Source organism: Aquarana catesbeiana, linkage group LG07 (genome assembly GCF_042186555.1).
Source record: "Aquarana catesbeiana isolate 2022-GZ linkage group LG07, ASM4218655v1, whole genome shotgun sequence".
Classification (NCBI taxonomy): Eukaryota; Metazoa; Chordata; class Amphibia; order Anura; family Ranidae; genus Aquarana; species Aquarana catesbeiana.
The window spans coordinates 57,649,900-57,667,147 of NC_133330.1; the positions used below are offsets into that span (position 1 = coordinate 57,649,900).

The following is a 17,248-nucleotide window of genomic DNA, read 5'->3' on the forward strand; positions in this document are numbered from 1 at the left end:
CAATTTCCATTTTAGAAGAAATTCAGCAATGGCAGTCTTTATAATTTTCTCAGTACAGGGTGCATTCCTAAAGACATGAATGGGAATGTAAAACCTTGTTTGAATTAAACAAAAAGTTTATCAACTCAAGGACTTCAACTGTTCTAAGGGCATTTAGAGGAACCCTGTACTGAGTAAAGGCTGCCATTGCTCAGTTCCTCTAAAACGGAACATGCTTGAAGTAGGTCAGCTGCACCCATTAATAAATCTGATCTCAGATGCATCTCAAACTGATGATGCCATCAACACAAGCCTAAGGCGGCCCATACATGATTCATTTTTTTCGTTCAACCAGCTGGTGGATGGGGAAATCACTCCCACTGAGCCTTCGTCAGTGGGGAGACTTCCCTGCTGTTAGAATACACTGATTAGTGCCGCCGGCTACAGCCGGTGGGCACTGATCTATCTGGGAAAAACCAGACAGCCCGATTGTAGAGAAGTCGATCAGTAGATCAACTTCTCTACAAACAGTCTTCCCCATACATAGATGGGAATTTGGCTGGTCCCTGCTGAACCGGCTGAATTTTGATCCATGTATGGCCGGCTTAAAGGCTATTGCCACAGGCCCCAAGACCTCAGGAAGGCACTGAATTGTCTAATGCAAGTATTCAAAAGCTTAAAGTGATAACTGAGCATATCCTTATATTCAAAATACACACAATAAACATACCAGTACTTCAAGTGTTAATAACATTCTATTGCTCTGACTGGTTGCACGTTGATTCCTGACCTTCAATGTGCTATTCATTCTACCTCACCATGTCAATTCCTCTAAACTGCACCATGCAGAAAAATATTTTTGTAGTTGTACATTTTACACATTGGCATGTGAGCTCTGACGCTTCTACAATTCACATACTATGTGCATCCAAGCAAGTGACATGTGAGAAACATTAGATGAGGAGCTCTGTTGTAGAACAGTCTGACTTCTCCTGCCCATACCAGAGAGGAGCTGAGGCCTCACTTCCCTTCGGCTAAAAAGCAAATGCTTCATCAAACTTGCAGAAGAGAATTCTGACAAGTGGAATTCACATATGGTGGACAAAGAGAGATACAATAAACGTATGCAGACCTAAGTTACATATAGATGGATTCAAGACTATGGGGATGCCTTTTTGAGAAGGGTGTTAAAACTCCTACAAGCTTCAAGAGTCATTACACTTAGAGCTGAATGAGTTATAGGTGAAGGCTGCTGGGTTGGATCACCTGATGCCTCTTTCTTCTCCCGAAAACCCTACCGGAGACATCTCTCTGCCAAAGCTCCATGAGCTACCTGGTCTATGGTATTAAACAAATTACGGTACTTCTGGGACATAGGGATCCCCTTATATGTACAGATTTTGGAACTCCAGTGAAGAGATCCCACCATCGAAGACCCGAAGACACAGAATACAAATTTTTTTGGTGTTTTAACTTTCCAAAATTGCCCCAACAACAGCTTTGGCAGGACGGTTACAAGAGTGATGATATTATAATAATTTGAATTGTACATTGTTACATTGCTCCCTTTAAATTGGGATGTCCATGCAAATAGAAGGTCCTCTTTACTTGCAGCCCCCCAACCCCCAAATTCAAGTTGCCACCTTTGTTGGGAAAAAATATATACTGCCCATATTGATCTTTTCCATTAAAAACTCGACCAACCAGCCACATTTTTACAGGCAAGGTGACAACCCTAACCCAAATACAAGCGGCGTAAAAAATATCTAGGTCCTGTTTTTGACTCCTCTGGGGAGGTGCGAATGACATAATTACTACAAGATCTACAAGAATGCACTCTTGCAATAGGTTGGACATAATTTTCACAGGATTTTAAGCACCCAGCTTTACAGTGAGGAAGCATTGAGACTAGAGATGCACCGGGAATTCAGTGGCTGAAAATTGTGTTTTCTGCATTTTGCTAATAAAAAGTGGCCGAAAATGCACACGATTTTGCCGCAATTTTACTGTGCTTATGGTGTGTTTTTCATAGGTCATGTGACATAAAAACCACATGAAAAAAACATAACACAGGTGCGTTATTGATGCATTCTTGCTACGTTTTCAATGCATTTCAATGAGGAGGTGAATTTTTGGTGCTTTTTTTTTTTAATTGATCAAAAATGCAGCAAGCAAGATTTTTTAACACCACAATGGAAATGCAAAGGACCAGTGGGCAGACATACACAGAATTTAAAAGGATGCATTTTTCTTGAACTTTTGTTGCAATAAAGGTGGCAATAATGGCGGACAATAAATTCATGATATTAAAGTGATTGTAAAGGTTCAGTTTTAAAAAACAAAGATTTGCAGTTGGTTTTGCACAGAGTGGCCCCAATCCTCCAGAGTGTCTTCTGGGGTCCCTCCGCGACGCTCCTGGATCCTCCTGTTCTCAAGTGTCCCGCCGGAGAAGCACTCTCCGATGGGACATCCATGCAGGTGCGCTCCCATGTCCTGCTCCTGCATCTGTAGACACAGACATCAGGACTCGGCTCCGTCCCCCGGCACCCACGTCATTGGATCTGATTGACAGCAGCGGGAGCCAATAACTGCGCTGCTATCAATCTATCAAATCAGGACACGAGACCCCGGCCGGAGTTGGTGTGATCGTTCCCGTCGTGGGAAACACAGGGCTCAGGTAAGTATAAGGGGGGCACGGGCTGCTGAGTGACATAGAATGCATTAAGGTGAAAAACGGCAAGGGTTTACAACCCCTTTAAGTAAAAAGTTCAATATAATACAATTATATATAAGAATGTACATATTTTTTAAAAGCTGTTATTTTCGGTTTTGGCACCAAAATTTCCATTCGGTGCACCTCTAATTAAGACACAGTGACATCAAGCATTTTTTCATTTTTTTTAATATAGGCTTTATTTTTATTCAAACTTCATTTTGGAATGGCTTTTTTAAGCCATTTGTATTTGGGAGATGGAGATTAAAAAAATAAATATAATTTAATCTGCGGCAGATTAATAAAAAACTATATAGCTGCCATAAAGTAAAAAATGCTTAGTTCTGACATACAGATTCCAAAGGATCCCATTTTACCACCAAACTAGCTCGAAAATGGGCTGACAGCTTTGAATCCCTTAAAGCTGCATTAGACAAGGTCACCACAGAAGTAATTAATTTTTTAGTGGGCCTTCAGGCAAATGAGGTCTACATTCACACCCGTCCCCACAGAGGCTTACTGTAACTACATCTGCAGAAGCAGCAGACCGGATATTAATGGGAAAAACACATTGAAACATGCCACTCATGGTTAACAGATTGCATATTTACACATGATCCACCACTGAAACTGAACACAGATCCTTCACCCAACGGCCTTTCTAGGTTTAAAGAAATGGTTTGTAAGCCAGTGAACATTTTCACTTTAAAATTATAAAGTTTAAACAAACTTTTAAAAAAAAGGTGTTGAATCTTACAGCCTGATTTCAGACTGCCCTGAACCTCACAGGGTGATATGACGAAAACCGTCCCCTAACATCTACTGCAAGGTCACTGCTAGGGTAAAACCGCTCACCAACATGACATTCAAAATGGGCATTTGCATTAGGAGCTGGCAGCGTCCCGCGTGGGTCTTTCAGTGCCCAAAAAAAAGAAAATATCCCTTGACGTCTAATTTAAACCTAACCCTAAACTGCCTCCCAACATTCTTCCCCTCTATTGTCTTAAAATCGATTGCAGCTGCAATGCTTATTGAGCTCCAATACAAAATTAATAAATTAGTTTTTTTAAATAATGGTTCATTTATTCATTTTTTTTTTTTTTTTTTTACTAAAAGGTGGATCCACTGCCTCCTTTAATGGACTGAATGGTTCCTGGATTCCACAAGTTCTATAGTATATATAAAATGCTGTAACCAATAACATAAAATCAGCAGACAGGCCAAGCATGTAACGACTGGTCATGATCAACCATCACCTACAATAATCCTGGGGGGTGACAAAGTGCATCTAAACCCAGGACCAAAAATAATACACTGCAACATACCCATGCTTCAATGTCTTATTTCCCCCCTTTATTCTCAATTGGTGACCCTGCCAAACTTCCTGAACTAGGGTGACCACGCTGACTCAATATACTGTAACTTTGGAGGAGCAGTGTTGTCACCCAACAGCAGGACTACAGAAAACTTCCCCTCTTCTCTTCTCATAACAGAGGGGAGGGTTCATGTAGTCCTCAGAGACAACTGGAAACAATGTAATTGATTGCAGCACAGGCAGACAACACACAAAGTTATAATTGAAGGCCAGGGATTTGCAAAGAATGAGAAAGCATCCCTTTAAAATAAAGTATTTTGTTCCATTCAGGTATATCATGTCAGTAGCTCAGACACAACAGCAATCCATGGAAGATAAGAGAATACATGAACCAAAAAATACAATGTATCAATTAGAAATGTCAATAATGGCTCACGAGACGGCCATAAAACAGAAGGGTTGAGTTATCCCTTATCTCAGTTGTAATAACACACATCAATAAATAAATACTGCGGACAGCCACAAGAACACTTTCTCCGTTAACTGAAACATGCATTGAAAGCCGGCTTCTAAAGCTGCCCACACACAGGAGCAATTTTCTAATCATCCCAAACAGATTACAATGGTGTACACCATGGAATGATGGGGGCAACCAATCTATACCACAGCAATGTACAGATGGGTGATGGGAAACTGCCTTGGTAGCATAGAAGAAAAGTGCTGTACCTACAGCAACCAATCAGAATCCACCCAGAAATACTTTAATATAGAAAAGCAAAGCTTTTAGTGGTGCTCTAAACTTAAAGCGGAGCTCTACCCAAAAGGGAAAGCTCTGCTTGTTCAAACCCTCCACCCATCCAATTGCCACATTTGGCACTTTTTTTTGGGGGGGGGGGGGGGAGCGGGTACCTGGTTTTGACAGGTACCCGCTCCCAATTCCTGGTAAAAATTGCCGCAGAGATCTACAAGCATTTCCTACTTCCCCCTGCTGCCTTCTGGGACACACACATGTCCCAGAAGATGGTGGGACCATTCAGAAAGCACATCGCGACTCTCGCATTTGCAGTAGGAAACTGGCACAGGTAAGTGTCCTTATGTTAAAAGTCAGCAGCTACAGTATTTGTTGCTACTGACTTTTTTTTTCCAGACTGAAGCTCCTCTTTAAACACAATTTCCCTTAGAGTATGTCTAGCCACATTTATTTATTTTGTATATCCAGGGCTCCATTACGGGGACTTCCTGTCTTGCTGACAACATTACCAGACCAGACAGGAAGTTAGGGAGATCTCCAATATATTTATATTTGGGGAGACTAGAACCCCACATTGACTGTGCACAAGGAGGGGTTATGGAGAGTAAGGAGGGGTTGTGAAGGGGGAGGAGATAAGGAGGGGTTATGAAGGGGAAAAGATAAGGAGGGGTTATGGAAGTGAGGAGGGGTTATGAAGGGGGAGGAGATAAGGAGGGATTATGGAAATAAGGGGTTATGAAGGGTAAGGAAATAAGGAGGGGTTATGGAGATGAAGAGGGGTTGTTATGAAGGGTAAGGAGATAAGGAGGGGTTGTGAAGGGGCAGGAGATAAGGAGGGGTTATGGAAATAAGGAGGGGTTATGAAGGGGGAGGAGATAATAAGGGGTTATGAAGGGGGAGGAGATAAGGCGGGATTATGGAAATGAGGGGTTATGAAGGTGGAGGAGATACGGAGGGGTTATGGAGATGAGGAGGGGTTTATTGTGGAGGGTAAGGAGATAAGAAGGGGTTGTAGGGGGAGGAGATAAGGAAGGGTTATGAAAATGAGGAGGGGTTATGAAGGGGAGGAGATAAGGAAGGGTTTTAGAGATGGCAAGGGGCTATAAAGGGGGAGGAGGTAAGGAGGATGTGGAGAGGGCTGTGTTCTTTGTAATTCGTCAGAAAGGAATTAGGCAGGGCTGACACCACATGCTCAGGAATTCTGAGCTGTGTTGTCACGTCAAAGCCGAAGGTAGGAGCGCACTAGATTCTGACAGTTTTTTTTACCAAGTGTTTAAAGAGAAAAATATGAAAAAAAGGTGATGATTTGCAGAAATGTACTTTTTTTTTTTTTTTGCCCTGACATATGCTTTAGATAAAGAATAGCAGTTTCAGCCAAACTGTGATATACATTTGTATGACCATGCTAGCCAATTCCCTGGAGCTCTCCTTTAGGTGATGGGCACTAGGGCTTGATCAGACCAGTCTGCATGCTATAGCACATGCTCGCGCTGGTGTGCGTTGTGTAGGGGTGGTGCGATGCATTGCTACAATGCTATACTGTTTGATTTTTTTTTTTTTTTAAACGTTCTTGAAGCGTCACAAATTGACACTTCACTCAACATAATGTACATATGGGGAGTTGCAGTACAATGCGTAAAAACGTAGACATGCTGCGCTACTTTGCAGCGCACCAGAGTACATCTGTATTAGTATAAACAGGGCACATAAAAAAAACTTTTGGTTTTCTGTGTCCTTGCGTTGATTCTGCGTTGATCTATGCAAATCAGATGGACATGGTGTGAATGAGCCCCCTTAGACAACATAGTTAACTAACCTCATTAGTATATCACGTTCCCTTAACTATTCAATGTTAAGCCATTCTAGGCAAAATCCGAACTATACTCTACTATGGTTAAGTTACATGCACACAAATATTTTTATTTTAACAGCTGATAGTTATTAATCATTCAGCCTACATCCAATTTCAGGTCTCAAATAAAAAATATGGCTCTTTGGGCCTGAAAATACGACCCGTGAGTCAGACAACCGCTGGCCTTGGAAGACTTCATGGTGGCGTCCTTCCAGACACTGGACCCGAATGTGCGTCCAAGACTGACTGTACGGAGATTTCCTGTCCTACTGTAGTTTGCAGACTTTCTAAAAGGTCAAAGGGCACAAGCAAAAAAATAAAAATAAAACTGGGGAGGACTGCCAACAAAATGAGTTATTGGCTCGTGTATGGCCAGTAAAGGGTTACGACCTTTGCACGGCATGGAAACCGATTTGCACTGCAATATTTCTAACAAGGCCTCCTGGCAGAGCGGTTTATGATTTCCACCTGTTAACTTGGGCTTTTATCACATGGCAGGATCAAAGTAGGTTTAAAACAACAATATGGTTAAGCCGCCACATACTAGACTGGGGAGCGAAGGAGGGGAGGTCTTAGAATGCAGCAAACGTTCTTCAGAGGACTTTAAAGCAAATCTGTCATAGGAGAAGCAGATACAGTGCTGTAGGGCAGACTGATGTAAAAACAAAATTGCTTCTACTTTTTGATGCTGCAGAGTATTTGGCAGTGGAAATTCAGAAGTTTTTTTTAATGTTCTGTTTAAATTTGACTTTATAACTGTAGTCAGCAACCTGCAGAGATTCATTGAACACCCTCCACCGCTAACCTCCTAAACTTTAGCTTTCTTTAGATTTTAATATTAATCTGGGACAACAATGCATTGTCCTGGATTAATAATAATTTATAGGTATTAATTTAGAAATTAAACCTAATTTCTGAAAATAATCATTTTCAGAATTTTTTTTTTTTTAGGGTGCAAATCTGTCAGGTAGAAACCATTTGGGCCGATTTAATGAAGGAGCTAAGCATCTTCACTCCGTCTTCACCTTGAATACCCAATTGTGTTCAAATAAAACAAGAATAGCTTTTCACCTGATTGGACAAGTTAGGTCATTTATTGAATGAAGATTCTCAACTTCTTGCGATTTAACCTGTCGCAGCCTATTGGCGGCAATTGCTCTGTTCAAATCAGTGTTACGCCGACTTTGCAGTGCTGCACCGATTTAATAGCTCCTGCACTACTTCTGCCGATTTCGTGTGCGACTTGCATAGACATCTGTGCATGAAGCCGCACAGATGTTTTCCAAGTCACCCTGACCTGCAGCTTTGAAATCGTGCAATTTCAGATGAAGTCGCACGATTTCAGAACCGCAATCAATGTGAATGGGGGCTCATTCAGATGGGCAATTCGCTTCTCCACCACAAGAATCTGCGACGGAGAAACTTCAGCCCCATGCACACTTTGAATGCGAACAGCCGCAGCAGCCAGACTGGTACCTGCACAAGTGAATGGCCGGCGCTGTTCGCACATAGCCATTCTTCGCATTGGCCATAAACGCAGACAGTTGCACCCAAGAACAACATTTCTGGCTGCAACTAATCATCCGGTTTGTATGCGGCCATAGCACAGAGCGCTGCTGCCTCCAAAGGTGACGTTTAGCTAGGTCTGAATGCAGCAGCCTCTTTGCCCCTCTGAATTAGTAAATCAGCTTTCATAGGTTAAGGTGGTCACAAGCAAAGTACATCCATAGATCGGATCCCCCCCAACCTTCCCTACAATATCTTATGAGCAAGCTTCTGCTTACCATAGACAGGAATGCTCTGGATGCATTAACATTCATGTTTATATAAAAGCAGGATGGTGGTACAATGTATGTGCTACAAAGTTTTGACGACCACATAAGTTGGGTAAATAGTAACGATCACTTTCCCAAAATATCCTGGCTGGGACTGTCTGAAGCTGCCCCACAGCCGACCACCAATACATGAATGAATCCTGATAATTAGCAATACCTCACTGACAATTCTTGTATGAGGGCTTTAGAAAATCACTGAAATAAAAAAAAGAAAAAAAGAAAAGAAAAAAAAAAAGAAAGGTCTGGAAAGCAGAAACCACAGGTTAGTATTTTATAAAGGAGCTTTTAATAGCATTCACAGATAAATGTATAGAAAAAAACCTACAGGCCCTTATCAGAACTGAAGACGTTTGAGTCATTGTTTATTTTTTTCTTTTGTTCCAAAATCCAATAAAAAGTATTTAATCAGAACTGAAGAAATTTGAAATACAGGTGACACCTTTGCAGGGCAATAGTTCTTGCACACACCTGATGCCCTGTGAAGTAATGCCATGCCAGACAACTGACAGCTGCCATCAATAGGCCTCCCCTTGCCTAAAACAGCCGATAACATGGAGCAACAAGCTGCCTGGTGCATTTTGATATGTCAGCCATCAAAGAAGACATCAAAATACTTTTTTTTAATTTTATTTTTATTTCACTTATCCTCCAAAACATCATAATATTATAGCTTATAGCTAAAAAAAAAAACCTACTTTCTCACTATATGTAAAACAGTTTCCTATGCACCATATCTTTACTGCATCTAAAGCAAACAAAGCACTCTCTTCTGGTAAAATACACATTTTTCTACTACAAAGCATACAGGTATATTATAAAAGAAAACCCTTGTGTGTGTGGTTCAACTTAAAACAGCAGCTAGAAATATTTGTAAAGAGCTGCGCAAATTGTGGACGCTATCTAAATCTTGTATAATAATAATAATAATAAAAACATAATATGGGATTAAGGCCTCATGCACACTTGACGTTCTAATAATGTTATAAAAACGCCAGTAGCTTTGCAGTGAGTTTTTCAACATTTTTGCAATAACGTTTTTTAGCGGTTTTTACGCTTTTTTTTAATGGAGTCAAAAACGTTAAAAAATGCTTGTGAGAGCGTTTTTAGGCATTTTTTGATGTTAGATCATTTTTACAGCTGAAAAACTCCTCTCGGAACCCACTAGTTTTGGCGTTTTTTTTTTTTACAGCCAAAAGAACGCCCCAGCCAAAAACAGTTGACAACAGCCTATGTGTGCATGGACACATAGGATATCACGCTGGAGAGTTTATTGACTGTAGAAAAAAAAGCCAAAAACAGCAGCTGTAAAAAAAAAAAAAAAAAACTCCAAAAACGTCCAGTGTGCATGAGGCCTAATAGTAAAAAAAAACAAAAAGTAATATTTAAAGAATATAATAATATTTTAAGAATATGTAAATATATGTTGTGTATATTAAACACAATATGGGATCCCCCCCCCCCCCAATTATTATACCCAAATCTTTCAAAGTGCAACAATGTTAAGCTTTGTGCTTCCTATCTTCCACAATGCATGTAATTTGGTAGTGTTGACTCAAAAACCAAGATACCACCATATTTTGTTAGTAAACACTCTTAAACATAACAGCATTCGTAAAGATATTTACAATTAGCCTTTTTTTTTTTTAGGAGACTTCTAACTCAAAATACAATTTTTTCAAACCAATACAAAATAAAACAATTAAAAGTAATGTTTCATTCAATTGTAGTTCTCTGGATTACACATTTAAAGAGAGACAACCCAATGCAATATTCAAAATCCTGATTCTAAAAAAGTGCAATGAGGTGTACAAAGCACAAAAGGAGCCCTTTTTAAACAAGCAGGTACTGTATTAAAAAAAAAAAAAAAACTTTTATTTTAACTTTTCAAGCACTGGCGGAGCCTGTCACACAACAAAAGTACACATACCTTTGACAAAAAGATTATTTACACCCAAAACTAGCAAAGGGTTGACCCGAAATCGGCCTGCTATACCTCTGGATTTATACTGGTAATAAATAAGGCAGTCTTTCATGTGAACATAAACTAATTAAATTAGCACAGATATTTATGAAGTTACTGCCAAACAGCTCATAAAAAGACAGATGGGTTAAAAAAAAAAAAAAAGCAGTCGGATGTATTTGTCAACAAGATGAATTCTCCCCAGAAGGTAGCTTTAGGAAACCGTCAAAAGTTCTTGCCAACTTTTTTTCATACAGACATAAGACAGAGTCATAGATAACGAGAAATATTAGTAATCCTTCCTCGTACACTTTATTATGTTTGAGTTTTGTCTCTGGAGTTATAAATAACCAGGGTGAGGGTTTCAACACCAATTTGATATAGGATGCGCTTAAAATAACCTAAAGCTTACTAGTTGCTGTCGAACTACAAATCCCAGCAATCCGTGCCAAAGTGCCATCTCTTATTGTTGTGGGGTTTACAGAGTACCAATGAAACCATCTATGCTTTAAACCGTATTTATTATGTCACCATAGTCCCCCCCCCCCTCCTCGTGTACAGGCTCTTGGAGTATCATAAATTTCATGTGTGTGAAATAGAATATCTCTCTCTCTAATTTTATAGATAGAAAGTAATATATATTATATATAATTTTATGATATAGATATATAAGATGATGTAGATAGAGATAGACAGCAATCTATATCTCCAGCATAACATATATATATATATATATATATATATATATATATATATATATATATATATATTAGCGATATAGATTGCTATATATCTACATCATCTCATAATACACATATGTGTGTGTATTATGAGATGATATAGATATATAGCAGTCTATATGTCTAATATATATATATATATATATATATATATATATACACACATATATATATATATATATATATATATATATATATATATATATATATATATATATATTTTATTATACAGATATATGAGATGATAGAGATATCCCTCTCTCTCAAAGCCAGCATTGAGCACTTGGCACAGCGGATATATCGAAAAGTCTCTACATGCCAATTTTAATTAAAGTTACTTCTAAAGTTTACACGTTCACCGCCTTACCTTAAAGTACCACTTTTGCCCAGAAGGCGGAGTTATCCTTTAAAGATTTCACCTCTACATATAAAAACCAATCACTGTGGCCAATTTGCACATACTGAATTTCGACCAATCAGCTCCAAGCTGCGTCAGGACCATGTCAACAGAAGTCAACAAATGTAAAAAAAAAAAAAGAAAGTTTAATAACTCTCGCTGCAGACCTCGGCCATAAAATAAAATCAGCAATAGACTCCACGGTCTCCAATTTGCATCCTGTGTTTTCCTGGGATGTCAGAACGTAAAAATGAAACCTCAAATATGGATTAAGTAATAGCGATACTTTAAAACTAGGGAGGGGGGCTGCTTGGCAGGTTGCCCAACCCCCGCACACCTGGTGCAGCCATAGTGGGGACGCTAATATTACACTCCTCTGTGTACAGTATGCAATTCCCCCATCGATACAGCGGGTATAAATCACAACAAGCCATTAAGACTGCAAGCATTTCACATGGGTATGTTTGTAGACGTAAAAAGCGAAAATACTAGATCCGGTAAAGCATCAGCAACGCAAATTTAAACTTATGTCTAACTTCGCACACAGCATCAGGAACTATTTTACAGATCAGAATAGCAGAGAGAATCAATACATTTCAGCTGGGGGTCCATGTGCTATGGTGACCATACACATTTTGATAAATAATTGATTTCTTTTCCAACTGATCTATAGTTGACAATCCATTAAATCGATGACACACACAGAAGTGGATTTCGATTAATGGTTGAAAGATACGATTGTACGTTAACCAATCAATCTCACAATCTGATCAATCTTTTGTATGATTAAATTCATGAACACAACACAATTGATAATAATACACCAATACATCAATATACATTGATAATAATAATATTGAGGCCTCATTCACACCAGGTGCGGGAACACGTACAAAACTGCGCACTCTCCTGCCCCCATCATGCATCTTGCAAACAAATGCGCGTTCCTGTCTGCCAAAACCAACCGTACCGCAGTACCATGCGTTTTGGTGCGGTGCAATTTTTGATATCGCACCTGCACCTTTTTTGTGCATTTCTCGCACATAGGGCAACCTACTGAAATTAATTAAATGTCCTAAAATGCAACGTGTGGGAATGTACAAAAATGGGTTTGGTTGCGCCTCCTGGTGTGAACGAGGTCCAAGTAGGCAAGTTATGCCTATTCCAGTTTGTCGATTTGATTGTTTCTATAAAATCAAACAATTGATCAGATAATAAAATCAAAGCGTGTATGGCCACCATTAAAGGGATAGATTTCTGGGGCCCTAAACGGCAAGACTGCAGCCTGGCTGGGGCCCCAAAATGATGCAGTTCCAAAAGCTCAAAACAAAAAATGACATCAATTTGGGCCCCATAAATAAATCAGGGAAGCACATTGGAGATCCATACCTAGAGAGACACTTTTATCGTATACAGAACATGAAGAACGCAGGCCATGCAACGCTCAGAACCCAAGCTAGAAAACACTTCATGATTTTGGCAGTCGGGACGTGTAGAGAGACAACTCTTTCAACACAAAGTACCATGAAACTGTTTCCAATTATGAATTTTCATCAATATCTATGTTCTGTTTTTGGAGAATAAAGAAAGTAGCCGCCGTGGACAGCTGACTTTGTATTGGAGGAAAAATCATGGATACTCTCAGGACTTCCGGGTCCCTTTGTCAACTTGTTGTCTGCACTCAAAGCTTCCACTCCATATATCTTTTTTTATTTCTTTTCCTGTTGCTACTTGTTACACAGTATAAAACACCAAAACATCATGGACTTCATGTCATCCTGGTCGAAAACCGCTACGGACCTACACATTACTACACATTACACAATTCTGTTTACTTATTGAATACTTATAATGTGTTTCCCTATGGTAAACTTCCAACAACCAAAATAGAAATAACAGAAATAAACGCACACATTTTACATTATAAATGCACAAATATTACATTGGGGTGGTGAGTTGCAAAGAATAAGAACAGGATTGTTACCTGTAGGACACAAATATACATCATAATATATATATATATATATATATATATATATATATATATATATATATATATATATATGTGTGTGTGTGTGTGTGTGTGTAAAATATAATGAGTGCATGTATGTATGTATGTACATTTGTGTCCTACAGGTCAAAATCCTGTCCTTATTCATTGTAACTGTATATACTTGGAATAAAGATGTTTATGTTACTATTTAGCATTGTTATGAATAATGCATTACCACAGAATAAAGTGACACCATATAAAATATTAGTAATTGGGCTAATAATGGTATAGGTAGGCCTAGAAAAAGGTGATGTCTAATAATTGAGGCAGCAGAAACACTTGTTCCGAGAGAGAGAGAGAGAGAGAGAGAGAGAGAGAGAGAGAGAGAAGTATAGAAGAGATTAGAAAGGAGTCAGAGAGAGAAGGAATGACAGAGATGGAGTGAAAAGAATAAAAGAGGGAGAGGATGAAAGAGAGAGATAGAGAGGATGAAAGAGAGAGAGGGAGAGAAGAATGAAAGAGAGAAAGAAGATGGAGAGAAGAATGAAAGAGAGAGAGAGAGAAAAGAAAGAGAGAGAGAGAGAGAATGAGAGAGAGAGAGAATGAGAGAGAGAGAGAATGAGAGAGAGAGAGAGAATGAGAGAGAGAGAGAGAATGAGAGAGAGAGAGAGAATGAGAGAGAGAGAGAATGAGAGAGAGAGAGAATGAGAGAGAGAGAGAGAGAATGAGAGAGAGAATGAGAGAGAGAATGAGAGAGAGAATGAGAGAGAGAATGAGAGAGAGAATGAGAGAGAGAATGAGAGAGAGAATGAGAGAGAGAGAGAGAATGAGAGAGAGAGAGAGAATGAGAGAGAGAGAATGAGAGAGAGAAAGAGAGAGAGAATGAGAGAGAGAGAGAGAGAATGAGAGAGAGAGAGAGAGAGAGAGAGAGAGAGAGAGGAGGGAGAAAAGAATGAAAGAGAGAAAGAAGATGGAGAGAAGAATGAAAGAGAGAGAAGAAAGAGAGAGAGAGAGAGAGAGAGAGAGAGAGAGAGAGAGAGAGAGAGAGAATGAGAGAGAGAGAGAGGAGGGAGAAAAGAATGAAAGCCAGAGAGAGAGAAGAGGGAGAGAAGAATGAAAGAGAGAAAGAGAGAGAAAAGACGGAGAGAAGAATGAAAGAGAGAGAGAGAAGAGGGAGAGAAGAATGAAAGAGACAGAAGAGGGAGAAAAGAATGAAAGAGCCAGAGAGAGAGAAGAGAGCAAGAAGAATGAAAGAGAGAGAGAAGAATGAAAGAGAGAGAGAAAAAAGAATGAAAGAGAGAGAGAAGAGGGAGAAAAGAATGAAAGAGAGAGAGAGAAGAATGAAAGAGAGAGAGAAGAGGGAGAAAAGAATGAAAGAGAGAGAAAAAAGAATGAAAGAGAGAGAGAAAAAGAATGAAAGAGAGAGAGAGAGAGAAAAGAGGGAGAGAAGAATAAGAGAGAAGAATGAAAGAGAGAGAGGAGGGAGAGAAGAATGAAAGAGAGAGAGAGAGAGAGAGAGAGAGAGAGAGAGAGAGAGAGAGAAGAGAGCAAGAAGAATGAAAGAGAGAGAGAGAAGAATGAAAAGAGAGAGAAGAGGGAGAAAAGAATGAAAGAGAGAGAAGAGAGAATATGAATAAATGTTAACTTTGCAATGAGGGGTGATAGATGAAGCGGATTTAAGAATGTCCACAAAATACATTTTATTCGCACTTCATTGTGATTGTCACGTCCTTAGTAAATCAGATAACATCAATGTATCAATGAGAGAATGTCACCTTTCTATGGAGTGGGAGTAAGAAAGTGTCATCTATGTGTGCGGTATATATCCGTTCTGTATGTATGTTGTATATAGATGATAGGACATGAGTATATATATGATGTATATAGATAGAGCAGATGATAGGAGAGAAGAATATATAGATAAGGAATATATATATATATATATATACAGACACACAGATCTCCCCCCTCAGGCCGGACTTACAGGTGTGTGGCCCCGGTGGGGAGCGGAGCGGGCACCTCGGAGAGCCCCCGGTTGCTGCAGTCCACAGTTGCCCGGGTACAGGTGCAGTTGCCCGGACAGGGCGCTCCGCCATCCAGACATAATCCGAGGAAGAGGTGGGAGAGGAGGCAGAGGACCGGGAGCGGGGTCCGGGGGTTCATGTTCTATAATCCGGAGAGATCGGAGAAGAGATCGGTGGCGGGGATCCTCTAGTGCGATCCTCCCATGGTCCGGTCCCGGGGGGGTCCTGGAAGGAGATGAGATCCGGGGGTCGGTGGGTATATAGTAGAGGAGGAGGGGGGGTGAAGAGCCCGTAGTCCAGCGCTCTGCACTCCGTATAGATCCGCAGCCTCTCCGCTCCACTCTACACTCAGCCCGGACTGCAGCGGCTCCGACTCTGCTAGACAGGCGCCTTCCCATTGGCTGACTCGTGCCTGTGTCGCGGCCGCTGATTGGCTGAGCGCTTCCCCCCTCCCGCCCAGCGCTGGAAGTTTGTAAGTTTGTTGCGGAGTTGTAGAGATGTTGTGACATCTGTCCCCGGGGTCCGCTGTCACTGATCACCCCAACTACTAGCCAGATTCTCTAATCATAGCCAAATACAGAGCGAGATCTATGGGTCGCAATACATACATATCTGTCCATCCAGTCTTTAGATGTACACAGCTCTGCCCACAGCACAGCACTGGCTGGCAGGGCAGGGGCCACAATTTATTTCTGCTGCAGTTTCACTTTCATACATGTCTCTTCTCCATTAGTTTGGGTTTGCCGCCAGTCCAATCAGCAGCATTTGGTGAATGGCTAAATTAGATTAATGATGTCACAAGTATCCCCTCTGTATACCCCCCCCCCCACACACACACACACACACATGCAGCTATGGGGTACAGAATGCCCCGCCCACAACTAAATGGACTGCTACTGACAGGCTCAGACCAGACCCCAACTCATCCCAACAGTGAGTGGAGCTCATCTCTCTGTCATTCTGCTCTCTCCCCCTATCAGCATGCTTTCTTCACTGCACTACACCTGATTGGCTGTATAGACACTGCAAAATGCTTGCTGATACTTAGTCAAATTAATTAATCAGTTAATCAATTTGTGAAAGAAAGGGAGAGATGTGTCAACTTAATGGCTCATGTAAATATTTGCCAGCACACTTGATTTTTTGCATCCATCCTCTTTTTATTAAAGCATGGTCACATCACAAGTAAAAGAAGTGCAATGTTTGGAGTCCTGCAGGAGGACCACTTCCTCAGGTTCACGTTGCACTTCTTTGCTTGTGATGTGATCGTGCTTCAATAAAAAGATAGTTTGGACAAGAAGATCCATGGTGTGCTGGCATATGTTTATATTGCATCATGTATGTTCCAGTTTCCAGCTGGCGGTTGCTGCAGCACCCATTTGCTTAGAAGTTATTCCAGGATTGTGTCCGATGGGAATATGGATGGTAACTGAATGGCCCATAAAACAATCAGAAAATCGTACGATAAATACCGCTTTCCAAGCAATCGTATGATAATCTGATTGTTAGTACAGAGCTTTCGTGAGCCAATCACAACAGTTCATCTAATATTATCCGATGCGACAAGCACAACATTTTTTCTCGTACGATGCCAGAGCGTACGATTTTTGTTTAAGCAGTACACTTTTCATCTGAAAATACAATACAATACATTTTATCACTTCCAAATTTTTATTTTGTCGTATGAGA

General features: G+C 40.3%; 1 protein-coding gene across 1 annotated transcript in view; it reads right to left on the reverse strand.

The window, feature by feature from the left end:
• The window catches only part of LRIG1 (leucine rich repeats and immunoglobulin like domains 1), a 128,605-nt gene extending 112,668 nt beyond the window's left edge, over positions 1–15,937 (reverse strand). The window contains exon 1 of the mRNA XM_073592197.1: positions 15,520–15,937. Coding sequence (XP_073448298.1) covers positions 15,520–15,698 — 179 coding nt within the window. The 5' untranslated portion in view covers positions 15,699–15,937. The remainder of the gene's footprint in view (positions 1–15,519) is intronic.
• Positions 15,938–17,248: the final 1,311 nt, after the last annotated feature.